Below are 27,600 nucleotides of genomic sequence, written 5' to 3'. Positions count from 1 at the left end.
TGCCCCATCCCCACCACTGCCATGGGGTTTGGATTCTGAGCTAATGGGATACCCTCCATTGCAGAGCGGGATGAGTGGGTGCTCCGGCGGGGATGTGGTCACTGCCAGCCAGTGAGGGCGAGAGTGCCACAGCCCACTTCTTCCTGGGAGCTGGAGATGAGGGGCTGGGCACCCGTGGAATAGGCATGAGGACAGAAGAGAGTGACAGCGAGCTCCTTGAGGATGAGGAAGATGAAGTGGTAAGACTAAGGAAAATAATGTAACTTGGTGTTGGGACCCCTTTCATAGAGAGTTGAGATGTCATTGGTTGGAGACACTTCTCTGCTCTTTCTGAATGCATAGATTTCCTGTCCTAAAGAAGCCCTATCCTGATTAAGTGGAGAGGCAGTAGAGATTGGTTAAATTACTTATCTTTGAATCCCCTGCCGTTATGCCCTCCTCCTGTTGTGTCATGGTTATTGGTTCTCTGGCTCTTCTGCCTGAGCACACATTTCCTACTGTGGAAAGACCCCTATTCTTCAGGCAGTAGGAATCCCTACATGTATTCCATTCTAGACCTAAGTTAGGAGACAGCATTTCCCCATAGGTCCAAAGTCCTGGCAAGAAACTCTGTGCTCAAAGGAAATGAGACAGTGTTCCCTAATAGGGATGGTCTTGGTGGGAAGTTCCTAAGTTCCTGACAGCACTTCTTCTCTATAGCCTCCTGAACCTCAGATCATTGTTGGCATCTGTGCCATGACCAAGAAATCCAAGTCCAAGCCAATGACCCAAATCCTAGAGCGACTCTGCAGGTTTGACTACCTAACTGTTATCATTCTGGGAGAAGATGTGATCCTCAATGAACCTGTGGAAAACTGGCCATCTTGCCACTGCCTCATCTCTTTCCACTCCAAAGGTTGGAGTCTGTGAAGGAAAATGGGAGGGAATGGAGTTGGGAATGCTGGACTGGGAAATGAGGTTCTTACTGTCAAATAATACAGAGGTCATCAGCTCTTCCTGACACACTGGAGAACAGTGCAGAGGGCTTTGCTTTCCCTATATCATGGAAGAGTTGCTGGAGCTGGTTTAAAGGCCACATTCAAACCTCAGGATCTAAGGCTCTTAGGATCTCTGACAGAATTGTGTGTCTCTGGAAGGACCCTAAAAATATCTTTTTCACTTTTTCTTGATGGATATTCTAGACTTGGGAAGTTGGGCAGAAGGATAAGTGATGGGTTGGATGGGTAGAGGAGCTTAGTGGCAACTTTAGCTTTAATACATCTCTATTTCTCTTGCCATTTTCTCACTCTCTTTCACATTTTTACTTTGATCTATTTCTTTTCTCTATCCCAGGATTTCCTCTGGACAAAGCTGTTGCTTACTCCAAGCTTCGAAACCCCTTTCTTATCAATGACCTGGCTATGCAGTATTACATCCAGGATAGGTATAGCTTTCTGTTGATTGGTGGGATGGGTAGCCCAGAGATCATGCCTATTTATGGAGCCCACCCTGGGAGGATCAAATAAACATGCTTAATTTTTGTAACATGCCCCCTTGAGTTCTATACCCTGATATCTACCAGTTCCTGAGCAAATGAAATCCCTAGCCTCTTCCCTTGGTTACTGTCTCCCACCTCTCCCAGCTAATTTATTTGGGGGCAACAGGAGGGAGGTGTACCGGATCCTGCAGGAGGAGGGTATTGATCTGCCTCGATATGCTGTGCTCAACCGTGACCCTGCCCGGCCTGAGGGTGAGTACCTGGCTTTGTCCAGTCCTGTCCTGCCTTGCTTTCTGTGACTTAGCCCAGTTGTCCATCCTCTAGACATCTCCATGTACTACTTACCTCAGTGAGCCTTTGGTTATTGGATTATGGGTAGAGTTAGAGCTATGGGTCCTTGAACAGAACCTTGGACCTCTTAGCTAGATTCTGCTATATTTATATACCATATAGATATTACCATATCTATTACTAAGATAGGTCATAGAAGTTTGGGGGTTATGGAGATTAAAACTCAGAGAAATGGGAGTTGGAAGTATTCTACAATTCTCAACCCTGGAAATGACCACATACCTGTCTTTCAGAATGCAACCTGATAGAAGGTGAAGACCAGGTAGAGGTAAATGGAGCTGTCTTTCCCAAGCCCTTTGTGGAGAAGCCAGTGAGTGCAGAGGACCATAATGTTTACATCTACTACCCCAGTTCAGCTGGAGGAGGAAGCCAACGCCTCTTCCGTAAGGTATGGGAGACATTTGAGCATTTGGGGAAGTCAGATAGATTGAAGGACAAGAATGAGGTTGTGGGGAGGGAAGCTGGAGAATTTGGGGACAATGTGGAGGCAACATTTTTTTCTTCTTTTTCTTCCTGAAGATTGGCAGCCGAAGCAGCGTTTACTCCCCTGAGAGCAGTGTCCGAAAGACAGGATCGTACATCTATGAGGAGTTTATGCCAACAGATGGCACAGATGTCAAGGTTATGGTGGATATAGGGATTTAAGAAGCCATAAATGTCTGGGTGGGATGGTGTGCTTGGAAAGCAAGTGGAAGTATATGGAGAGAGTCATAGAAAATAAAGCATGAATGTGATTTGCTTTCATATTCAGGTGAAGATATTGAGAGAAGTAGACCTTTACATTGTACTATCAGAGCAAGGGCAAGTGTAGCGTGGAAAATGGTATAATGTTGGTAAGTTATTTCTCAATGAGGACTAGGTAATAGATCTGGAGGCCCAAAGAGAAACCTTCATAAAGATATTTCAGTGGGACTCAGTAAGAAAAATGTCAGTCTCCTTGTTCTTTATACTCAGGGTTTTTTTGTTTTTGTTTTTGTTTTTACTCTGAAACTAGTGTACAGACCTAGTGCTCATATTATCTTCTCATATACAGGATGAGCAGTGGGCATACTCAGTGATGCTATGTACCTGCAGGTGTATACAGTGGGGCCCGATTATGCCCATGCTGAAGCCAGAAAATCTCCAGCTCTGGATGGGAAGGTCGAACGAGACAGTGAAGGGAAAGAGATTCGATATCCAGTCATGCTGACTGCCATGGAAAAGCTGGTGGCCAGGAAAGTCTGCGTAGCTTTTAAGGTGGAGGAGGGCCCATGGTGGGTGGTGCTGTGGAGTGAGGGTACGAGACAGGAGCAGGGGTCTGGGAAGAAAGAGTGGCTCTCTTGTTCTCATCTTGCCTCTTTCCACTGCAGCAAACAGTTTGTGGATTTGACCTTCTTCGTGCCAATGGTCACTCCTTTGTGTGTGACGTCAATGGCTTCAGTTTTGTCAAGAATTCGATGAAATACTATGACGACTGTGCTAAGATTCTGGGGTAAGAGACACAGTGGTCTGGACTGGGCAGAATGGGCTTAGAGAAGAAAGTTAGAAAGCTTTTGCTTTATTTTAAATAGTGTAAAAAGGATTTAAGAGTGAAAAAGGAAAATAGAAAAAGGGCTCCTTAGCCGTCTTGCCTTCCTAACGCTGCACTCTGTTAACAGTTTTATACATACCAATGTGTCTTTTTCTACCATATGTAAACAAATTATATTTATTGTACTAAACGTATACTACTTTAAAATTTTTCTTTTAAAAAAATTTACCACATGATATTTAAAAATGTGGAAAGAATGATGCATATGGTGAGTATTCATGTATTCACCGTCAAGCTTTAGAAATAGAATATTAAGAATTGGGGTGCCTGGGTGGCTCAGTTGGTTAAGTGGCCGACTCTTGATTTCTGCTCAGGTCATGATCTCAGGATCCAGGGATCAAGCCCTGTGTCTGGCTCCACACTCAGTGGGGAGTCTGCTTAAGGATTCTCCTTCTCCCTCTTCCTCTGCCCCTCTCCACACTCACATTGTCTCTGTCTCTAAAATAAATAAGTAGATCTTAAAAAAAAAAAAAGAATATAGCTGAGGCTATATTCTTGCTAATCACACCCCTTGCTAATTACATCCCTTTCCCACCCACCCAGAGATAACGACAATCCTTAATTTGGTGTTTGTCATTCCCTTCCTTTTTTTTTTTTTTAAGATTTATTTATTTTAGAGAGACAGAACACATACTCTAGAGAAAGTGGGGGAAGGGGCAGAGGGAGAGAATCTCAAGCAGACTCCCCACTGAGCACAGAGCCTGATGTGGGGCTCAGTCTCAAGACCCATGAGATCATGACCTGAGCTGAAACCAAGTGTCGGACACTTAACCAACTGAGCCACCCAGGCGCCCCTGTCATTCCCATGCATTTGTTAATACTTTTACTACATCTGTGTGGTTTTTTGGGGGGCATGTTTTTAGACTTTATATAATGTATTCTTCTACAACTTGCTAGTTTTTGTGAGCTTTATTCACATGTGTGGTTCTGGTTCATTCATTTTCATACAGTTCTTCATGTTTCTTCTAGGAACACCATCATGCGGGAGCTTGCTCCACAGTTCCAGATCCCATGGTCCATCCCCACAGAGGCTGAGGACATTCCCATTGTCCCTACCACATCTGGCACTATGTGAGCAAAAGTATAAAATCTGGAGTAACCTACGTAAGGCACCTGAGTCAGACCAGTGGTTACTTTCTGACCCTATACCATCTGACTAGTGGAGCCTGGGTATCTTCCAGGCATTTTCCTTGACCCTACCTATTTGCCTAATCTCAGATAGTTTTTCCTCTGTTCTTTGACATGTCAAATAAGATGAAATGATGAGAGTTGGTATGGGAAGGAGAGGCTCTAACAACATTCCCTATCTTAGGATGGAACTTCGTTGTGTCATTGCAATTATTCGTCATGGGGATCGTACCCCCAAACAGAAAATGAAGATGGAGGTGACACATCCAAGGTAGGAAGAATGTCCTAATTTAGACAGGTTTTTGTGAGGGAGATGGGCACGGGGCAGCTCCCCAAGGTTTGAACGGTCTCACCCCATGCTGAAGCTTTTCCTTATTTCTTCAGGTTTTTCAGTCTATTTGAAAAACATGGTGGCTACAAGACGGGGAAATTAAAACTGAAGCGGCCTGAGCAGCTACAGGTAATGTGCTGAATCTGGCTGGGAGGAGCAGTGCTATGGGAAAGTTAGAGAAAATAGGATTGGGGGCCTCAATGAGAGGCCAGGATGAAAGGGTAACTTGCCAGGACTTGGCCTCCTGCATGGATATCCTGTTATTTCCTCTAGGAGGTGCTGGATATCACAAGGCTGTTATTGGCTGAACTGGAGAAAGAACCAGGTGGTGAGATCGAGGAGAAGACTGGGAAACTAGAGCAGCTGAAGTCTGTGCTGGAGATGTGAGAAAGGGGATGGGAAAGGGGAGCCAATGACAGTGAGAACTGAGTGCTGGGGTAAAAAGTAAACTGTGAATTTATCCTACAGGTATGGTCATTTCTCTGGCATCAACCGGAAGGTGCAGTTGACTTACTACCCTCATGGAGTAAAAGCTACTAATGAGGGGCAAGGTAAGATATAATACCCCCTTCTCATTACCATTCAGGTCTCTTATTCTTAAACCTTTAGATGACCTCTATCTTAAATCACCTTTCTGGGCTCCTCAGAAGACCTGACATTTAGACATCCCCACTATTTTCCTTAGATGAGACCTATTCACTGCCCCTTATTCCTGCAGACCCACAGCGGGAGGCCCTGGCCCCATCTCTGTTGCTGGTACTGAAGTGGGGTGGAGAACTAACTCCTGCTGGCCGTGTTCAGGCTGAGGAGCTGGGGCGAGCTTTTCGCTGCATGTACCCTGGAGGACAGGGTGAGTATTTTGGAGGTAACTAGCAGGGCTTGGATAAGATGATTAGAGAATAAGTTGGGGGAATGAACAGTTAGAGGCAATGGGGGAGTTAATGGGGGAAAGAGCATTCTTTCTTCCATGTGGGTATTTATAGCAGTCCATTCCTGTTCCTCCCCATTACCCCCAGGTGATTATGCTGGCTTCCCCGGTTGTGGGCTGCTTCGTCTCCATAGCACTTTCCGCCACGATCTCAAGATCTATGCCTCTGATGAGGGCCGTGTCCAAATGACTGCTGCAGCCTTTGCCAAGGTGCACACTTACAGTTCTCCCACAGTCCCAGCTTCCGTTAGGTAGAGAAACCGAGAGTTTGGAGAACTAGTTGGAAAATGTCAGGATGTTTATGTACTGACTCAGAGAAGTTTCTGCTTGTGTCTGACCCATTCTATACTACTGAGAATGAGCTGAGAATAATTAGTGGGGGTGGGCCCCTTGACCTATACCCCTCCCATTTGATCTCTGGGACCGTGTAGGCCTAGAGGACGTAGACTGGAAGGAAAACTAATAGATGTTGTGCTTCCTTTCCAGGGCCTGCTGGCTCTAGAAGGAGAGCTAACACCCATTTTGGTACAAATGGTGAAGAGTGCCAACATGAATGGGCTCCTGGACAGTGATGGCGATTCCTTGAGCAGCTGCCAGCATCGAGTGAAGGCTCGACTGCACCATATTTTGCAGCAGGATGCCCCTTTTGGTCCTGAGGATTACGATCAGGTCAGGCTCTCCCTATTTTTGTGCCCAGCATACTCCCATCCCAAATTCCTAGACTTCTAAATAATAGTGATCAGTAATGGTACTTACTACATGGTAGTAAGTACTACATTGCTTTCCATACATTATCTCATTTAATCCTTACCCTTTGAGGTAAGTATGGGTCTACAATCTCTTATCCACAGTTTCAAAAGCAAAAAAGATTTGGCACCAAGATTCAATTGGTAGCAAAACCTGACATGATAAAACTATTTCTAATTCGTATTTATTTTGTTTAGTGTGAATAGTCATATATCGTACTGCAGAAATGTAAATGTGTTTAGTTATGCTCTAAGCCCTGTTGGAGATATTATATAACATGTGGCATATGTACTATATTAGCTTCCTAAAGTCTGAAAAAGTCTCAGTTCCAAAACTCAGCAGGTCCCAAGGATTCTAAATGAAATAATGTTTTAGTTATTTATTGATCAGTAAAAAACTACCCCAAAACTCAGTGACTTAAAATGATATCCATTCTATTATCTTACTTATAGTTCGAGGCTCCTAAAATTGCCCAGATACTGGCCAGGTTTTGCGGCTGAAACCATCTGAAGGCTCGCCTGGGTTGCTGAGATGGCTGGGCTTTCTCCTTCTTGCTCTCCCTGTAATCTTAGAGCCTCTCCTCTCCACATGTTTTCTCCATGTGGCTTCTTAGCATGGTAGCCAGACTTCTTAAATGGTAATTTAGGACACCCCAAAAGCAGAAGCTTCCAAGCTGTTTTATTTTTTTTAAGATTTTATTTTTTTATTATTATTTTTTAAATTGTATTTCTTTATTTGAGAGAGAGAGTGCACATGCACGCACACTTTGGGGAGGGGCAGAGGGAGAGGGAGAGAGAGTCTTTTAAGCTGACTCTATGCTGAGTGTGGAGCTCAACACAGTGCGTAATCTCACAACCCTGAGATCATGACCCAGCCAGAACCAAGAGTCAGACACTTGACCAACTGTGCCACCCAGGCGCCCCTATTTTTAAGGTTGTGATCTCATGGTTGTGAGATCGAGTACCACATCAGGCTCCACACTCACTGGGGAGTCTGCTTGAGATTCTCTCTCCCTCTCCATCTGCCCCTCCTGCTCATGCTCTTTCTCTCAAATAAATTTTAAAAAATATTTTATTTTTAAGTAATCTCTACACTAAATGTGGGGCTTGAACTCACAACCCTGAAATCAAGAGCTGTGTGCTCCACCAACTGAGCCAGCCAGGTGTCCCCCTTCCAAACTCTTAAAGTGTAGGCCCAGAATTAATTAATGCAATGTAACTTTGTGGTTTTGTTGTTATTGTTGTTGTTGTTTATTGGTTAAGCAGTCACAGGGCCAGTGCAGATTCTAGGCAAGGGGAAGGTGACAAAGAATTAATGACCATATTTAATCCATCATAAGAACTGTGGACTTGTACTACTTTTCTCCCATTTTACAGATGAGAAAATCTAGGCTCAGAAGAATTTAGGCAACCTTTCCAAGGACACCCAGCTAGTATGAACCCAAGGTGTCTCACCTGAGAGCCCAGGCTGTTAGCCACTATAGTGTACTGCCTCATAGTATTAATCACAGTGGTTGCACTTCCCCAGTGTCATCTTTTTTTCCTATGTATCCTGCCATGATTGACTGGAGATCATTTGCCAGACAGTGATTTTATACCATCCTACCACTGGTAGCTCATTTCTGATGAGTTCTTTTTTAAAGAAAAAAAAAATTTTTTTTTAATTGTAGTACCACTTCAATCTTTTTTTTTTTAAAGATTTTATTTATTTATTTGACAGAGGGAGACACAGCGAGAGAGGGAACACAAACGGGGTGCGGGAGAGGGAGAAGCAGGCTTGATGCGGGGCTCGATCCCAGGACCCCGGGATCATGCCCTGAGCCGAAGGCAGACGCTTAACGACTGAGCCACTCAGGCGCCCCTTGAATCATTTTTTTTAAAGATTTTTTTTAAAAATTATTTTTGAGTAATCTCTACACCCAACATGGGGCTTGAACTCACAACCTCGAGATCAAGAGTTGCATGCTCTTTGACTGAGCCAGTGGGGTGCCCCTCACTTGAATCATTTTTAAGCATACAGTTCAGTTGCATTAAGTATATTCAGAGTATTGTGTAACCATTTCTGCTAGGTTCTTCAGTGAGCTAAGTAGCTGTGCACATTGCCTGGAGAATGTCCATTTTTTGTATTTTTCTCTGAGCAAGACTTGATAAGGGCAGGATCTTGCTCTCTTATGTTCCAATCCATTGCTCAATGTCAAATTCAAAAAGCTAAAGTACTTTCTCTGGGGCGCCTGGGTGGCTCAGTTGTTAAGCGTCTGCTTTCGGCTCAGGCCGTGGTCCCGGGGTCCTGGGATCAAGCCCCACATTGGGCTCCCTGCTCTGTGGGAAGCCTGCTTCTCCCTCTCCCACTCCCCCTGCTTGTGTTCCCTCTCTCGCTGTGTCTCTCTCTGTCAAATAAATAAAATCTTTAAAAAAGAAATTTTTTTTTAAATAAAGTACTTTTTCTTTCTCCCTTGCTTCTTTTTGCTAGCAAAAAGGACCTAATTGAATGTGTGCATTCCACCCACAGGCCTCTTTTCCCTTCCCCATTCTTCATTGACTGTCACTGTCCTGAAAGCTTGAGCTGGAACCGAGCTCTGAGGCAGGACCTCTGCTCTAAGGTCAAGCTAGCATTTTGTTAGGAGGAATAAGATTTTGTTATCTCTATTACCCACTCATGAAACATTCTATGGGGATTTTGAAGGGTTTTGGTTTAATCTTTATTCCGCAGCATTTTCTTTTCTTTCTTTCTTTTTTCTTTTTTTTTTTTTTTAGAGAGAAAGAGAGTACATGCAAGCAGGGTGGGGGGCCGGGGCTGAGGGAGAGCAGAGAGAGAATCTCAAGCAGGCTCCACGCTCAGTGCAGAGCCCAATGCAGGGCTCCATCTCAGGACCCTGAGATCATGACTTGAGCTGAATTTAAGAGTCGGATGCTTAACTGACTGAGCCAGCCAGGCGCCCCTCCCCAGTATTTTCCATGTGTATTTTATTTATTTATTTTTATTTTATTTTTTTAAAGATTTTATTTATTTGAGAGAAGGGGGGGATGGAGAATGAGAGTACATGAGCAGAGGGAGGTAAAGATAGAGGGAGAATCCCAAGCAGGTTCCATGGCCCAGCGCAGAGCTCAACGTGGGGCTCAATCTCACCACCCCAAGACTGCGACCCAAGCCCAGAACCAGGAGTCGGATGCTCAACCAACTGGGCCACCCAGGTTCCCTGACCTAGGTTCTTTTATTGGGGGTTCTAAAATACATATGGGGTGCCTGTGCTGGACATGGAGCCTGCTGAAGACTCTCTCCCTCTGGCCCTCCCCAACCCTCTCTTAAAAAAAAAAACAAAGAGCCTAGGTCTATTTTATTTCCTCTGGATTCCAAGACTTTTACCCTCAACCCTTCTTAGATGACTGTGTGTTAGAGCAGTCCCCTCATCCTAGAACTGATAGTATGCCATGTAGCCTAAGAATCCTCAACGGAGTGAGCCTACAAACAGATCTTACTTGCAGGTAGTTTCTGTAATAAGCTCACAGGATTCTGGGCAATTGGCACAGAGCCTATCTTGCTTTTCATCTCTCTGTTCCCCATAGCTGGCTCCCACTGGAAGCACTTCCCTCCTCAACTCTATGGCTGTCATCCAGAATCCTGTGAAGGTCTGTGATCAGGTATTTGCCCTGATTGAAAACCTCACTTACCAGATCCGGGAACGGATGCAGGACCCCAAGTCTGTAGGTAGGTGTGAAGAGTAGTATCTTCCCTTCAAGGTTTCCGGTATGGATGGGTTCCTCAGGCATTCCTGTGTCCTCTCCTAAATATATGAGACAAGGCATTCTCATTCCTCTGATTCTGCTGCAAATTTGTTAGGGTCTTTTGTTAGAGATAAAATCTTTGGCTCTTTCTGACTGTCCATCATCCTTCCAGACCTGCAGCTCTACCACAGTGAGACACTAGAGCTCATGCTGCAGCGTTGGAGCAAACTGGAGCGTGACTTTCGACAGAAGAGTGGGCGCTATGATATCAGTAAGATCCCTGACATCTATGACTGTGTGAAGTATGATGTGCAGCACAATGGGAGTCTGGGACTTCAAGGCACAGCAGAGTTGCTACGTCTCTCTAAGGCATTGGCTGATGTGGTCATTCCCCAGGTGTGTCTCATAGCCTAGGGGGATGGGCACTGGGAAAGGAAGGGAAGAAAAGCAGAAAGGAGGGATGGTGTGGGAACCAGGGGAAGGAAACTTAGAGAAAAAATAAGTTGAGTTGCTATAATTCTCTGGCTCTGATTAAGTGCAAGAGGCTAACTGAGGAGAAACCTGGAGAGGGGGAATGTGGTGGATATGAGAGAAACCCTAGACCTGAGGTGAAGAAAAACATCATCTTGGGCCTAGGAGTATGAGGCAAGAGGGAAACAAGATTCACTGAGGTACTTTTTCCTGGCCTGTGGCCCCTAGGAGTACGGGATCAGTCGGGAAGAGAAACTGGAAATTGCTGTGGGCTTCTGTCTTCCACTGTTACGGAAGATACTACTTGACCTGCAGAGAACCCACGAGGATGAGTCTGTCAACAAGCTGCATCCCCTGTGAGGGAGGGCTGGGAGGGGTGCTGGATGGAGGGAGGGGTGTGTCAGGGAGCCCTTGGGGGAATATAGGCTGGGACAGCTTGGGGAACCAAGGATAGAAGGAATCCTGGGGTGGAAAGGAGAGAAGTGTTTGAGATGGGAGGAAGGAGTTTGTGGAGGGGTGGGAAGAAGATTCTGTGACAGTGTAAATGACTTAGCTCTTATCTCAGGTACTCCCGAGGGGTGCTCTCCCCAGGCCGCCATGTTCGAACACGTCTCTATTTCACCAGTGAAAGCCATGTCCACTCCCTACTCAGTGTCTTCCGTTATGGGGGACTTCTTGATGTAAGGATCTTTCTTCCTTCAACCTATGAACACTTTTTCCCAACATTCTTTTACTCTCCTCTTCATGTTTCTTTTTTACTGCAAGCTTTCTGTATTCTCTTTCTCTCCCTGCCCCTTCCCAGACTCCCTTGTCCTTGGGCATTAATTTTCTTCTTCTTATGTTCTATAGGAGACCCAGGATGCACAATGGCAGAGAGCTTTGGCTTATCTCAGTGCCATCTCAGAGCTCAACTATATGACCCAGATTGTCATCATGCTTTATGAGGACAACACACGGGTGAGGAGCTAACAAGGTGGGGTGAGGAGGGTGCCCCTTCTTTCTCCTCCTTCCCATTTTAGAAAGAAACTTACATATGCTTATAATTTGTAGAATTCAGCTAGGTGTGATACCCAAGCACAGCATGTCACAGAGAGGTACCTGGAGGTTCCTACTAGATGAGAAAAAGTGTTTTGGGTTGGTGTTGAGCCAGAGAAATACCATGGAACATAGCTCTGCATTAGGGAGGATATAGAATTTGGGAAGATGTCACGATGAGTCTTTTTCTCTCAAACTTTGTTATATCTTTTTCATCTGGCTCCACAAAGATAAGTGTGGTGTTGTATGTATGTGTATGTTGTATGTATGTATGAAGTGTGCTGCTGTATGTACTGTAGCAAAGCTGAATTATTGTGGGAGATGGATGGAAAGAGTTGTGGAAGTCATGTGGGGTGGTGAATCTCAAATGGTGGAGGTGAGGGAATGAGGATCCTTTAACACTAGACTATAGTTAAGGGGAAGCTATAATAGATCAGCCCCAGAATGGAGTAAGATACTGAAACCTCAGCCCTGGGAGGATGTATCCTCTGAGTTCCTCTCTATTGTCCCTGTGGTCTTCCACCACCATATCCAACTTTTCCCACTGCCCCTTCATCTGTTGATGCCCCATAGGATCCCTTATCAGAGGAGCGGTTCCATGTGGAGCTACACTTCAGCCCTGGAGTGAAAGGTGTTGAGGAAGAAGGCAGTGCCCCAACTGGCTGTGGATTCCGTCCAGCTTCTTCTGAGGTGGGTCTGAGTGCTGGGATTTTAGATTAGAGGATTTAGGAACCAAGGGATGGGAAACTTGGAAATAGTATAGGGAGGTAAAAGGATTGGGGAGTCTGGAATGAGGAGGCTGGAGGCCATTAACACCCTTCTGATCTGTACCTGTTGTTGGGTAGAATGAAGAGATGAAAACAGACCAAGGCAGCATGGAGAACCTGTGCCCGGGGAAGGCATCGGATGAACCAGACCGGGCATTGCAGACTTCACCCCAGCCCCCTGAGGGCCCTGGCCTCCCAAGGAGATCACCCCTCATTCGTAACCGAAAAGCCGGCTCCATGGAGGTAATGGGAGGGGCTTGGGAGAAAGAAGTGGTGGAATTGTTAATAGGGCAATATCCATGAATCCTCTGAATGCCCTTGGGGGATTCTTGGGACCTTAGGCAGAGTCCTCCTGTCCCTCGTGGACATGTTTTACTTAATTTCTTTTTCACAACTGGTCTCCCAGTAAAGCTCCTTTAAGCTGGTTGCTACTTCTGAGATTAGAGAGACGCCCGTGAGAGGGGCCTGAGAGATAGGATATTAAGAGATGAGATTGAGGAGGAGGCCTCTGGATGAATTTGAAAAGGCTGTTCTTTAAAAGGAAATATAGTGGAAACAGCATAAATTTCTGGGCTAAACTCCCAGCCTGATACTTAGAAGCTGTGTGACCTTGGACAGGTAATTTCTCCAAGCCTCAGTTTTTCATCTATGAAACACAAGTAATACCTACCATATAGATGCTCTGTAAACAGTAATTATAATAATAAAACAATAGCTATTAAAGGCCAGACTCTCTCCATCTCTTTGTTGCCTTGGGTAAAAATTGTAGCTCAGACAGGAGCAATTATGTGACACTTTAATATCATCCTTTTAGGGTTACCTGTACTCATCCCAGAAAGGGAAGCAAGTCTGGAAGTCTCTGTCTTCCCTCTGTTCTGATGAGGAGCGTTGTCAGCCTGGGCCTGTGTCCGTTATTTTTGGAGTTTGTCTCTAGGCCTGGTTCTAGTTCTTTAGCCTAGAAGGAGGAACTATTGTAAATGTCACATTGTGTCCGGCTAACTATGCTGATGTTTTTGTTCAGGTCTTTTTTCTTGGAAAGATTTTTTTCCCTCTTTGGCTCAATGATACTCTTTTTGACCCCATGATTTATCCCTGTCTCAGGGACTCTGTCTGATTTGGGCCCTGCTTTGACAGATAAATCTATTCACCTGGCTCTGTACCAGCTCTCTGTCTTAAGGGAATTGGTCTTTCATTTTAGGAATATCTTGGAAGAATCTGTAACTACCTTATATAGGTTCAGCCAGAGGTTTACAGTTCAGATTTTGGAGAAAGCTGAGAAAACAAACTACAGTCTGTTTTGGACTTATTCTTTTCTTCCTGATTATTTTACAGTAGGCTTGATGTTATGAATACTCAGAGCTTCTTTATGAGGGGTATGCATCATTTTCTCTTTGAGGTGTAAGTTAACTTAGTATCCACAGTGCACTAGTACCCTACAGACTCATGTGGATTGATCAAGCGGACAAGAATGACGTATAATCTTCATCAGTAAACTGTTTCTCCACATCTAAATGTCTTCCCCATTCACATGGTCTGCCAGTCTCTCTAGCACTGTTGTGCTTAACCCTTTTTTTTTTCTTCTGGTTTAATCAGTCAAGAGATATAGGCAAAGCAGAGCTCTCTGTGTATCATCTCTCAGACTTGATGAGTTGGCTTTTTTCTTTCAGGCCTACAGGAAGCTTCCGGTTGTAATCACATTTCTTCCTTTTAATTCCTAGTGTTGCTTATACCGTGGCTCATCCAGGATGGTGGTTGCCCAAGATATGCTCCTCAGCTTTGCAAGAAAATCTTCTCTCCACTCCTTGGTCACACAGCCTTTTAATATTAATATTGATATTTTCTTTCCTTATTCTATAGGTATAGGCATTAGTATTCTTATCCTTATCGACTACAACCCTTCCCCCCATTCCTTCTCCTCTTGTCATCTCATATTTTTGGACAGTTTTAGAATACAGAATCTGTGACCTTCATAGAAGCTGTGCCCCTGGTGATCATCCTCTCCAGGCCTAGAACTAGCTTTGCCCAGTGGGCACTGGGGCTTTTGGGAGCCTGGGAGTTAAAGGAGCTGTGACCGGCTTTCCACCCGGTCTGATTTCAGGTCATGAACATGCAGTGCACGGGGAACCTGGACCTGATCCCCTTGCGGGGACGGCGCCGCAGGAGGTCAGGAGACCTCCCCAGGCCTTCCCCAGCCATCGGCCTACAGCCCCGGGCTGTGTCCACCACTCACCTGGCATCCTGCACACAGGTGTCCCTCCCTTCTTCATCTTCCTTTCCTGCCTCTGTCTTTGCCTTTTGGGACCTAGGGACTCAGAACACTATCTGGGGGTGGTGGTGTGTGTGTGTGTGTGTGTGTGTATGTGTTGGGATTTGTGTGATTAGGCCCTTGTAGCCTTTTTAGAAATCTGTTTCATGTCTCCAGACACGGAGGGGAGGGTTTCTTGGTGCAGATAAGAAACCGAGTGTGGTTGCCATAACCACAGCTGTCCCATGGAAAGAGGAGAGGGTAGCCAGACTTTCCTTTTTAGCATGGCTCATTTATTGTGATTGCCTTTCTGAATCCTGTGGAGGGATAGGTAAGATTAAAGAACCCTTCTCTGCTGAGAACTGAGGTTGAATAATGATTTCTCAAATTTGGGATGGAAGGGCTGTGGGAACAGGCATCTTGGAAATACAAGTGCCATCTGGTGTATAGGATTCCCTGGATAGTTCCCTCTTCAAAGTACACTCTCCATTCCCTTTTCATTATTCCTCCCCCATAAAAATCCTTTGGTTCTTCCAGACTTTCTGACATTGCTTGGTTTTATAGGGGCAGGAATTCAGGACCTGGGTTTTAGACTTCTTGGTTGAGGTGGCAAAATGGTAATATAGAGTCCTTTTTCTCCAGGTGCTTTCTGAGACTTCATCTTCGAGGCCTGGTGGCTACCGGCTCTTTTCATCTGCACGGCCACCAACAGAGATGAAGCAGAGTGGCCTAGGTATGGTTTTCCAGCATTTCACCTATTGTTGGGAAGGGGTGTCTGTCTGTTCTAAAAGATTTTATTGTGGGTAACCTTAGTCACGGATGTTGGGGTCATCTAGCCAATGGAATTGTTGGATGGGGCTAGGGAGGATGAATTGGGAGAAGCCATGTTTAGGTGTGAACTTGGATCCCAGATGATTGTTTCCATTCCAGGAAGGTGTTTGTCTTTTGTTTTTTCACACCAACCCCCATTTCTCTGGCTCAAGGGCATTTTTCTGGCTCCCCCTCTCATTCCTTATCTGTCCTGGTCTAGCCCAGACCTTCAGGGACCATGGAGACTCTGATACTTCAGAGTTATCAGAGACAAAACTATAAACAGAGGTACTTGTGACCTCCTTATAAGTGTCCTATTCCTCATTTGGAAAACTTGTGCCATGTCTTCCTCTGAGACCTATGTTTATTGTATCCCTGCTCTGGCCCCTCCTACGTCTATGCCCTCTCCTTCATCCTTTCCTAATTCTGTAATTTTTTTTCCTTCCTTCCTGAAATTTGAGGGACATATCTGAGACTGGTGTAGTGGCAGAGGCTTCTCTCAGGACTTTGAGGGAATGTCTCTTGATTTTTTTGATTCCTGGAGAGGGGTGGAGAACATCATTCAACCTTTCCTAAGAACACAGACTGCAGGAAGGACCAAGCCTCAGAGGGTATTGTATTCTTTGGGAGTGGGGAGTGGTCCTCGGGAGGGGCTGTCTTTGAATACAGGGTCTTGTGAGCCAGTAAGTAAAACCAGCAATTAGAGACAATTATGTGGGGTCTGGACTTGGTCCTCCAGCTTCTATCTTGTCCTGTTCTCTCCATTTAGCCCCTTTCATTTTTCTGTTACTTTTGTCCTTGACACCCAATTTCTTGGCTGCAAAATGCTTAGCTCTGGACCAGCAAAGGGGAAAAAGGTTTTGGTAACTTTCCTGGCTAATTTTATGGGAGTAGTTGCCTTCTAGACCCCTGAAATGAGGTAGATGGATTGGGGCATGAAAAATAAATGACAAATGTATAGATCTGTGACATGGACTTCTCTTCCCAGAAGTTTCAGTAAAGAATTGGTTTTAGGTAAGCTGGAAATGAGGACAGTTGTGTCTGGCCTCATTTAGGTAGGAATGCTGTCAAGAACAAGACAGAAGTATGAGCGTGAGACTGGTTGACAGATGGTGGTGGTAAGGTAGACACTACCCTCTGAGATGATCCTAGGACTGGACAGGGCAGGATTGGCAGGACTGCACCAGAAAATTATTTAGTGAAGGAAGTAAATGTAGAACAAAGCTCAGGTGGTCTGGGATAAAGCTAGCTAGTTTTAGCTTCTCTGAAGAAAAGTGGACATATTTAACAGCCTTTATTACTCTCTGGAACCCCATTCCAGAGCCTGTTTATACATGAAAGGTCGGAAAAGTTGTTGCATAGAGCAGCAATCTTGAATTCCAAATTATTAGCCATCTGAGCTTTCTTGATTTCTATAGTGACCTTGAAATGCTGAGATTCCTGAAACCATGGCCCTTTCTTTGTGGGCTCAAAGGAAGTTGACCTTTTTTTCATTCTGTCCATGTCTGCTATGTTAAGTTCCGAAGCTAAACCCAGGCTCTTGGCTAGGCTGGATTTGGAAGTAAAGAGCCAAATCCCATAAACTTGGGTATCAATCTTATCTCTTCCCTCCCATTCTGTCCTCATGAGCTATAGTAGGAGAGGGGACTGTAGAGTCCCAAACCTATTCTGTCGTATTTGGAACATTGAGTGGTTTATTTAATGAGATTTTTAAAGTTTTATTTACTCCTGTGGTTGGCAATAGAGCTCCCTTTGCTTTCTTTGAACTTACATGTGTAGACATCTGGTTTTGAGCATAGGGCTTATAAGGCAATAAACTTTTGAGAGTAGAAAAAACATGGCTTTTTTATTGTTTCCTATTTACCATGTCCTCCTTCTTAATAGGGTCCTCAGCACATAGTAGGCATGCCTACCATGTAATCACCTGACTCTTCACATGTCTTTCAATTTGTGTCCATCTTCACTTCAGAAACAATGCTCTGTTTCTTCTTGATGAAAAAATAATTATTTCTTTCCTAACTGAACACAGTTGATCTTCAGAATCAAAAGACCGGATTCCAGTCTAATTTAGCTTCTAACAAACTATATGACCTTGAGCAAATGAGATCCCTTTTGAATCTCAGTTTCTTTACCTCTAAAATGAGAAGATTGTACTAGATGATCTTTGAGTCCCTTCCAGCTTTAAAAATTCAGTGAGTCTCATACTTCTTTTCTTGGGAAAAGTGAAAAAGGCCTGAAGAGAGATAGAAGGAAGGGCATGTTGGATTAAAGACTTAGGAGGAAATGAAAGAACTTAGGAGGAATAGGAACTTATGTGAACTTGGAATTTGAGCTGAGTGCTCAAAACGTAGTCTCTAGTTTCAATCAAAGTTCTTTCCTTTTAAGTCTATAAGGGACTATATTTCTGGGTTCTTCAAACTCTATATCCAGGGTAAGGAGCACTGAATTAAATCTAGGGAGATCTAGAGAGATCTATCTATTTTTTTTAGCATTCCTAAGATGTACCTGGAGAGCACAGTCTACCCTTCCAGTAACTTTGAGTCCCCTAATATGACTAACCCTGTATTTGTAGTGGCCTCTTGTATCTGTGATGTAGATCTTCAGCAAAATCCCTACCTTGCTTGCCCAGTATAGCTATGGACAGTAGTGAAATCTGTTTGTGGTTATGTGTAGTGACCACATAGTGGTGGCTCTGAGTGACTATGTGTGTGTATCTTCATGTTGTCGTGTGAATTTATGTGTACTTCTGTGTGGTAATTGCAGCTTTATGTGGCTACTAATGCACTCCCGGCCTTGCAGGCTCACAGTGCACGGGGCTGTTCAGCACCACAGTGCTGGGCGGCTCCTCCAGCGCCCCGAATCTTCAGGACTACGCCCGCAGCCATGGCAAAAAGCTACCACCTGCCAGTCTGAAGCACCGAGATGGTATGTGGGTGGGTTTTGGGGGGCAACTCTTTTCTTCATTTGTCCCCCAGCACAGACACAGCTCAAGAACCATTCGTACTTAGGATGGCACTGACACTGGCCTTATAACAAGTTTGTTTCATCAATTATAGAGGGGAGAAGGAACCAAGAACCCATCCACCCCTCCATTTGCATTCCCTCTCGATGCAATAAATACTACTTATTTATGCTTATCCCTTCATGATCTCCCACATACAGCCCTGCTACATCAATTTACTCCACCTTTATATTCTTTCCTGGATTCTGGCCTGTAGGAGTAAGGACCAAAGAGGATGATCCATGGTCAGTAAAAATGCAGTGGAGTCTTGATTCAAATCTAGGAAATCAGGGATGGGGAAGTTGTTCAGCCAAGGCAGGAAAGATGATATGGAAAAAGACTGGGGGAAGGGATGAAAGGTTTTACACAGATTTCATTTCCAAATGACCAGAAAGAGGATGTGGTGGTGAAATTAGGGTTGTTTGTGGGGCCATATTGTGGTAGAGATGACACACAGTTTCCTACAAGGAGATTATACCAAAGGAGAAGATTGAAATGTGGTAGTCAGGAATCTAAGGGGGGGGGGGGTGGGAGCAGGTCATATACTAACTGTAAAGAACAGAGTATATTGCGGGCAAATTCCAGAGCAGAGGGTGGGGACAGGGGTGGGTGTAATCCCCATGATGTCTTTTCTCCCCAGAGCTCTTGTTTGTCCCGGCCGTAAAACGATTTTCTGTGTCGTTTGCAAAGCATCCGACTAACGGTACGTTTGCTTCTGACTCAACGTCATTCCCCCTCATCATGTCACCTCCAGACACTTAACCTCTGAGTTCTGACACTGACTTTGCCTCTGCCTTCCACTATGTTGACCACGTGCTGTCTCTGAATGAACCACTCACTAAGTGTCCCTCTTGGGGCATACCCTTTGTTGTGACAAACTTTAGTCTTGGCTGCAGCGTGGCTGCCCTATCTATGTGGCAACTCAGGGACTTATGTCCATGGTCACCATCATCACCATTCTGTCACTTTTTTTAGCATCATCCCCAAAACATTAATTAAACCCTTCCTTTTCCCATCACATGACTGCTGGGCTTTGTACAAATACAACAGTGGTTCTCCTTCTTAGGAAGAGAATAGTATTTCCTGTATCATCTCCATGTCTTCTTTTTTACCCCTCTACTCCTCAGCTTATACAGTTTTGGTCTTCCTGTTTTTTTTCTCCAACTCTTTGTTGGAGTGAATGACTAATTTGTTTCTCTTACGGAGCAATGCTACTACAGGTCCCAGTTCCCAAGCGTACCCCTAAGGGTACTGGTCTTGAGTTTATAGTTTTTCCATCACCGTATTCCTATCTCCTATCATTGTGTGTACTTTATGTGGCTCTTGTGCTCCTGACATCTGCTTTATGTTACTACTAACTTAGGGCCTGGGCCTAGAAAACAGGAGCCCAGATTGATTTGGGATAAAGAGAGACGGGAGTAGGAGGCAATGGGTAAAGGAAAAGGGATTGTACCTTGAATTATACAGCATGTGTTACCACACAGTTTCCTGGTAGCCCCAGCCTACCTAAGACACTGCTATCTCAGAGAAGGTTGAAGTGAAAGTTGAGATGTCTCCTGGGATTTCTGGGGGAGCTTAGGAATGAATAATATTTCAAAAATATTGAAGAACTGGTCTGGCCGTACTAAGGTGGGAGAGTTTAGAGATCTGTGTAAACCAAAAACTGAAGGGCAGTGGTCTCTTTGTAGGGCATGGCAGGGGAACCAAGGGCTTACTCCCTGTTTTATCCTTTATATTCTTAGTTTTTTTCTGCCTTGTATCTTGTTTTCAAGGTAAATCCAGTTTTCTTATACATGGTTTTCTTCTGTCCAAGCACTAAGTCTCTCCAAAGGAGGTAAAATTAGCCTGGCTTCCTGGCTGGAAAAAACTCCTTAGCCAATGGCAAGTGCTAGATTTTAGCCCAATCAGGCCATACCTCTCCACTAGGCACTGCTGAAATTTCCCTAGGTTGGCTAACCCCACCCCCACCCCGGCTCCCATTTGTGCCTGTGATAGGAGCTCCCCTTTCAGAGTGGCGTTACTGTGCCTACACATTTAGTTTCAAATTCTTCTGGCCTTCATATGCCACAGTAATCTCCAGAGTAGAACTTCATGCACCAGCCCCAGCCCCACAGCCTGGGACTTGGACTTAGGAGATGTGTTACTTAGAATATAAAATATAGTATTGGGATTGGGGCCCCTGAAATCAGAGTTAAATCACTGATCTCCTACTTCTTAGGCTTTGTGAGATGAGATCCAGATCCATAAAACAGATCCTCAAACCTATATATCTCTAGTTCCCTGAGGCCTTGATTAGCAGCCTCACCAGCTGAAGAAGAGATGAATTAATTCTACCATAAGGAAGAGAAGAAGAAAGACCTGGATAATTCAGTAGAGTACAGGAGAGTAAATTCAAGATCTCCTCCAACACCCTGCACACTTCCACAGAGGCCTTCTTGCCATTGTTCTTCTTGTACTTGAGTTTGGAAGATAAAGTGCTTGAGAAGCCAGAATCTGGGATCTCCCTGTTGGTATCGGGAGAAATTTGGAGCTATTATGTGTCTTGCTAAAGAGTACCTAGATTTAATATTTCCCTCAGGACAATATGAGGGCTCTATCCCATGGTCAAATCTTGCTTGACTGACGTAGCAATTACAGAGTGGATGCTTTGTCTACAGTTGCTTATGGCAGATTAGTGACAACAATATGCACCCTACTGTCCCATCATCACCATCTCATTGCTGTGATGTCTCACTTTGAAATAGCAGCCGGAAAACCTGGACCTGGCTTTGGAAAGGAGGCAAGGCAGTGCTATCTCCTTACCTTAATGAAAGAACACATCTCAGTCATTCCTGCCTATATTCCTGATAAGCTTCTGTCACATCTTATGACTACACTGAGTATACAAGTATGGCCCATTACTAAATTGCCCACTGAACTCGCCAAAGTAAATTGATATAGTGGGAAAGAGACTGTGGTTCACCCTCATCCAGAATGTTAGAGTACCCATTGGATTTACCAAGCCCATTATCTTCTAGGGTACAGTTAGTGCCTGAGTGGAGCTGAAACCTCTTCTGACTTTCAGACTGAGGTCTCTGAAAACCATAGTCTCATAAGATCACTCTGTGGAACCACTTTTGGTCTGGGAGTTCTGAGCAGTCATCTTTTAGCTACCTTGACCTTCCTTCTCTATACCAGTATCTTGTCATCAGGTCTTTAGACCCCATACCTTTTTCCTAGGATCTTTTCCTTACTGTTTCTCCTATGCCCTTTCACTGCCTTCAACAGTTTGCAGTTGAATTGCATATATCCACAAAGTTTGCAAGCAGCTAAAATTGTAAGTCGTTCAGGATTGAAGCTTTTTCACTCACCAGCTGAACAAAGTTGGACTCACCAGCAGTGGGAAGAAAATACAAAATTATCTAACTTTTTTTCGCTTCAGTAATGGCTACAGAGTCCCCCGAATCCTGAGATTTATGCAAACATTTTTTTAAAATCTGTGTATTTGGACAAGAGTAAAGGCTGATTAGTCAATATTGTCATTTTTACGTATTGATTCTCTTTTTTACATACTCTGTTTTTTTTCTTTTGTTTTAAAGGACCTTTATACCTGGTGTCCTGTCAATTTCCTTTGCCATCTACCTAACACCGGCCCTGTTTGTGGCTATTTTGGAGTCTGGTCCAGAAGGCCTGGCCTGAGCCTTTAGGAGCCTTTTTAGCTTCAAACTTTGCTTTAATACCCTATACCATTCTTGACCCTCTTCTCTAAGTGACTTTGAAGCTTTGCATCTCTATACCAACTTTATAAATACATTCGCCTATGAAGCAGGCCCTAAGTAGGGTTTGTCCAGGGACGAACAAGGACACTAGAGCTCTAATCAAGACTCCAGCCACAAAACTGCCAGCTTACCCCCACCTAGAATGAGGTGATTGCTGTCTGTAAGCACTGAATTAAGCTCAATGAAAGAGGGGAGGGCCTTGCTGTATGATGATGCCTCAGTAGCCCCTTCTTTTAGACTCAGTGTGATGCCGACACTCTTCTTCCCTGCAAGAGATACCCAGTTGTTCTGACCATCTCTGCTTCTCTCTTAGCTCCCCTTGGAGCTGAGTGGCCCCACCTCCCAGTAATGCTTGTGCCACTCAGTGCCCCCCTCATTGTCTCTCCCTCTTCTCTTTCTTTATCTTTGTGCTTCCTGCCGTGGTCCCCCCCCCATCCCCTCCAGAGCTGCTGGATGACCAGCACCCTGTGGTCCGGTTGCTGCGCAGTTTTTCCTCTGACTGTCCAGGGGGCCGGCCAGTCTCCTTGGATGCCACGCTGGCGCATCACCTGCACCAGTGCTCCTACCACCTGCGCCTCTTCCGGAACTGGCTGCGCTCAGGCCAGGATGACCCCGAGTGCCTCTACGGTACCCCCTGCCACCAAGCTGGCTGCTGCCACTACCCTGGCTGGGACTGACTGCTTTGCTTATTGCACTTCTGGCAGGAGAGTCCACCTATCCCTTTCTCCTGTTTACCCTAAGTTTATGTGACTTGCATTTAGTTGCTTGGATATGGGATTGGAGCCAGACTGCCTGGTAGCTGTAGCATTGGCTGCTCATCCCCTTACTGTCCTCCTTCCTTACTGCCTCCTAATGTTACCCATTGCCAGTCCTATTCAGTATAGGAGTAGTCTCTTGCCCTGAAATCTGTTCTTGTCTCTATAACCCTCTGCTCCTACCATCCTCAAATGCAAACGTTTTTCTAGCCACTCTGAGGAGCTAGAGACTGTACTCCTCCTACTCTCCTGCCACAAGAGTACAGGGGGAAATTGAGGCACAAAGGTCCTAATTGAATCTTTGAAACAGACAAGGGCCAGAGTTAGAAGATGGTCAGGTATAATCCTTTTGAATTATAGGTTTTTAGACATTAGTGAACAGGAGGCTATGTCTTACATAGATATTGCTGTCCTGTCTACTCTTAGTTTCTTTAAGGAGTTATAAAGAGACATAAGAAAGATTGGGGGCTGAAAAAATGCTTGGGATGTGTGCTTCTTGATCCTCCAATGGGGGGTTCATTTTTTTTCATCAACAGGCCCTGGGATTAGGGTTGTATATTTAGGTTTACCCTTTACCCTAACCAGACTGGTGAACCTACATTGGAATTGTTGGGTTCGGAGAGAGAATCAGTATTTGTTCTTCTTCCTAAGGATTTGCCTCATTTTCCTGATGGAATAGAGAAATCCTAGCAAGTCTGGGGTTTTTGAGTGAGAGCAGAGGGAGAAGCTTTGATGTGATGGAAATGACCAAGAAAGAACTTCCATCCCCTAGCCTGTTCATGCATGTGGTTTTCCTTGGCTGAGCTTCATGTGTATTGCATGCACTCCAGCTTGCTTCCAGATATTCTAGCCTTTCTACCCATATCCTAAATCTGCATGAATCCTTCTTCAGATTCCATGCCCTCCTCCTTAATCTGGTTTTCTTTACATGATCCCTGAAATCTGTTTCTTCCCAGCTCCATGACCTCCCTACCTCATTTAGACCTTCAGTTTCACCCCTTACCTCTGGACTTGTGTTTTATTCCCCTAGAAAGAGCAAGAGCAATGTAGGTGCTTACCCTATTGGAATTCTGTTGATTTTTCCATGGGTCATTGCAGGCTCTCCATGGGTAGGATGAGAGGTGATTTGATTCACTTGGAGGCCTTAGCAGGTAGACTTCTTAGGAAATCTGGAGGTGAGAAACAGACACCTCTAGGGGCTCTAAAGAGTTCCCTCTCCTGAGATCTTGGATACCCCATACTCCAAAAGCCACGGACTCTTCTTCCTGATGGCTCCCAGGGACTCTCCATGCTTCCTTGGACAGTTGGGGTATATCTGGCAGGAATAACATTGACTTTGCCCATCTCTTTTTTAACAGGGTTTGAAGGGTGTTCCATGGTGCCTACGATCTACCCCCTGGAAACACTGCATAATGCCCTTTCCCTGCATCAAGTGAGTGAGTTCCTGAGTAGAGTCTGCCAGCGCCATACTGATGCCCAAGCACAGGCATCTGCAGGTATGGAGAATACTCTTATCTTACACCCCTGTCTCTGTCCCTACTCCTATCCTTCCTAGAATGTGGGTAGTAAATTAAAAAGATAGACACTCCAAAAAGACACAAAAGTAGATTTGAAAAATTGTTTAATTGCATAGGCCACTTTAACATCATAACTTCCCAAGTTAATTTATAAATTTAACGTGATTCCAATAAAAATGCTGATGTTTTTCTAAAGTCAGACAAATTGAGGGGTGCCTGGGTGGCTCAGTTGGTTAAGCGACTGCCTTCGGCTCAGGTCATGATCCTGGATTCCCCGGATTGAGTCCCACATCAGGCTTTCTGCTCAGCAGGGAGTCTGCTTCTCCCTCTTGACCCTCTTCCCTCTTGTGCTTTCTATCTCTCATTCTCTCTCTCTCTCAAATAAGTAAATAAAATCTTTAAAAAAAAAGATTTGAAGTCAGACAAATTGATTCTGAAGTTTTCACTGAAAAATAAACAAGCAGGAATAGCCAAAGAACACCCTGAAAAGAGTAATGAAAAGCTTTTTTTTTTTTTTTTAAGATTTATATATTCATTTGAGAGAGAGTGAGAGAGAGAGAAAGAGCCAGCACTGTGTGTGCATGAGCTGGGGGAAGGGGCAAAGGGAGAGGGAGAAGCAGGCTCCCTGCTGAGCAGGGAGCCCCACATGGGGCTCCATCCCAGGACCCTGGGATCATGACCTGAGCCGAAGGCAGGCACTTAACTGACTGAGCCATCCAGGCACCCCAGAGTAATGAAAAGTTACTAGCCCTATCAGATTTTATAACATTCCATAAAACTTCTATAATGAAAACACTGTTGTATTCATACGAGAATAGACAGACCAATCAAACAAGATAGAAAATCTAGAAATAGATGAAGTTAGCATTTCAAAATATTGGAGGAAAGACAGACTTTTTTTTTTTAAGGAATAAAGTCCAAATATAGCTGAAGTGTATCTTTTTTCTTTTAAAGATTTTATTGATTCGTTTGAGAGAGAGAAACAAAGAGAGAGACAGAGAGAGCACAAGCAGGAGGAGAGGCAGAGGGAGAGGGAGAAGCAGACTCCCTGCTGAGCAGGGAGCCCCACATGGGGCTCAATCCCAGGACCCCAGGAGCTACCCGACTGAGCTACCCAGGTGCTCCAAGGTAGACTTTTTAATAAATGAAGTTGGCACAACTGAGTAGTCATATGACAAAAATTAAAATTGAATTCATACTTCATACTATATACCAAGATAAACTCCATATGGTTCAGAAATCTAAATGTAAAAATTAAGCAATAGGTTGTTCCAAAGGCTTGTCCTTCCACAGAAACAGCAAAAAAAATCAATAAAAAACTATCAGAATCAGCTTTGTCAGAACTCTGGAAAATAATCAGAAGTTTGGAGCAATCAGGAAAATCCTCAGTCAAGAGAAGAGGTAACTTAAGAGTGGCAGGAAGCTTCCCATCATTTTCCTATCTCTTATCCTACCCTCTGCCCAGCCTCAGCAGCAGTCTTACTGGTGTCAGGGCATGTTCTCAGTGTGGAGCTCCGGTCGCTAGTTCCAAAAGGAGCAGAACAGACTTTATTCTCAAAGAATGCTCTTTGTCGGTTCTAACTTGTCTAACTTGAAGATCTGTCACAGGGTGCTTCCCTTTGTTTCACCGAGTCACAGCTGAAGAGTAGCTGCGTAGAAAGTGTTCTCTGGAAACACTGTAAGGCAAATGAGCAACATGCTGCTGCCTGGGGTAAAGCTGATAATTGAGGCGAACAAGTGTACTGGAAGTCTGGAGTGAAAACTTGGGGAGAGAGTTTCTTTGGAAAATTAAGGCATTCAAAAGCCCCCACATATACTGGGGAATTTAGAAGCCATGTGCATGCCTAGGGAAGGACACATGCGCAGAAAACACATGAAATGACCCTAAGATTTTCCCTCTGGCCGAACTCTAGACTCAGCACAAGCAAGAATTGAAGGCTAAGAGGGATTTTTTTTTTTTTTTTTTTTTTTGCTAAGAGGGATTTGTAAACAGTCTAGCTAAGTGTTGAAGGAATACCTCAACATAGAACCAATCTGCAAAGCCTGGGAGAACTCCCCTCCCCTCCCTTTGCCTCCTTTCCCCCCATCTTCCTCTCCCCTTCTTTTGGTTCTTGGCATTCAAGGAAATCCTTGTCAGAACGCTAGCTGTGGGGCACCTGGGTGGCTCAGTTGGTTAAATGTCTGACTTCAGCTCAGGTCGTGATCTCGGGGTCCTGGGATCGAGCCCTGTGTCGGGCTCCCTGCTCAGTGGGAAGTCTGCCTCTTGCTCTTCCTCTCCCTCTGCCCCTCTCTCCCTGCTCATGTTCTCTCTCTCTCTCTCTCTCTCTGTCTCAAATAAATAGAGTCTAAAAAATTTTTAAAAAGAATACTAGCTGTGAAACAAGCTAAAGGAACAGAGATTTCAGAGACCACATATGACAAAGAAGACAGACTTCACAAGAATAGTTTAGAAAAGTCACTAAACAGCCACAGCCCACGGCAAACAATGAAAACAAACCATAAGGAGGGGGAATAATCTGATATTCAGAGTTAATACTATTATAATACTCAAAATGTCTAGTTTTCAACAAAACATTATAAAATATGCAAAGATGACAGGACTGTATTGTCCATTTACAGAAGAAATTAACAGAAACCATCGCCAAGAAAGCACAGATGTTAGACTCACTGGGACAAAGAATTTAAATCAGCTATCTTAAATATGCTTGAAGAGCTAAGGGAAATGATGGACAGAGAACTAAATAAAGGAAATCAGGAGAATGATGTCTCAGCAAATACAGAATATCATTAAAGAGATAGAAAGTATAAAAAGAAACCAAACAAATTCTGAGACTGAAAAGTCTAACAGAAATGCAAAATTCACTAGAAGGTTTCTTAGAAGATATGAGCAGGCAGAAGAAAGAGTCAGCAAAATTAAAGATAAGTCATTTGAAAGTTTCTAATCTGAAGAGGAGAAAGAAAAAAACAATGAGGAAAAAAATTAACAG

General features: G+C 44.4%; 1 protein-coding gene across 17 annotated transcripts in view; it reads left to right on the top strand.

Annotated features, from left to right (window-relative positions):
- The window catches only part of PPIP5K1 (diphosphoinositol pentakisphosphate kinase 1), a 45,322-nt gene that overhangs the window by 4,299 nt on the left and 13,423 nt on the right, over positions 1–27,600 (top strand). For 4 of the 17 annotated variants that reach the window (XM_035728179.1, XM_027571742.1, XM_027571744.1 and 1 more), the window contains 29 exons: positions 65–239; positions 700–895; positions 1,333–1,423; positions 1,644–1,729; positions 2,062–2,216; positions 2,348–2,449; positions 2,903–3,064; positions 3,178–3,299; positions 4,368–4,469; positions 4,711–4,797; positions 4,911–4,986; positions 5,131–5,240; positions 5,326–5,408; positions 5,576–5,707; positions 5,874–5,995; positions 6,272–6,454; positions 10,096–10,237; positions 10,427–10,650; positions 10,954–11,081; positions 11,291–11,405; positions 11,575–11,682; positions 12,334–12,450; positions 12,606–12,770; positions 14,626–14,775; positions 15,415–15,505; positions 18,382–18,507; positions 19,224–19,286; positions 22,786–22,968; positions 24,455–24,592. In XM_035728179.1, coding sequence (XP_035584072.1) covers positions 93–239; positions 700–895; positions 1,333–1,423; positions 1,644–1,729; positions 2,062–2,216; positions 2,348–2,449; positions 2,903–3,064; positions 3,178–3,299; positions 4,368–4,469; positions 4,711–4,797; positions 4,911–4,986; positions 5,131–5,240; positions 5,326–5,408; positions 5,576–5,707; positions 5,874–5,995; positions 6,272–6,454; positions 10,096–10,237; positions 10,427–10,650; positions 10,954–11,081; positions 11,291–11,405; positions 11,575–11,682; positions 12,334–12,450; positions 12,606–12,770; positions 14,626–14,775; positions 15,415–15,505; positions 18,382–18,507; positions 19,224–19,286; positions 22,786–22,968; positions 24,455–24,592 — 3,706 coding nt within the window. In that variant the 5' untranslated portion in view covers positions 65–92. Of the gene's footprint in view, positions 1–64; positions 240–699; positions 896–1,332; positions 1,424–1,621; positions 1,730–2,061; positions 2,217–2,347; positions 2,450–2,861; positions 3,065–3,177; positions 3,300–4,367; positions 4,470–4,710; positions 4,798–4,910; positions 4,987–5,130; positions 5,241–5,325; positions 5,409–5,575; positions 5,708–5,873; positions 5,996–6,271; positions 6,455–10,095; positions 10,238–10,426; positions 10,651–10,953; positions 11,082–11,290; positions 11,406–11,574; positions 11,683–12,333; positions 12,451–12,605; positions 12,771–14,625; positions 14,776–15,414; positions 15,506–18,381; positions 18,508–19,223; positions 19,287–22,785; positions 22,969–24,454; positions 24,593–27,600 lie in introns of those variants that run through there. The other 13 variants (XM_027571745.2, XM_035728180.1, XM_035728181.1 and 10 more) reach the window with 13 other exon arrangements.

The sequence above is a fragment of the Zalophus californianus genome, chromosome 6 (genome assembly GCF_009762305.2).
Source record: "Zalophus californianus isolate mZalCal1 chromosome 6, mZalCal1.pri.v2, whole genome shotgun sequence".
Classification (NCBI taxonomy): domain Eukaryota; kingdom Metazoa; phylum Chordata; class Mammalia; order Carnivora; family Otariidae; genus Zalophus; species Zalophus californianus.
The sequence above is the reverse complement of the archived record's forward strand: the minus strand, read 5'-3'. Positions and strand labels throughout refer to the sequence as shown.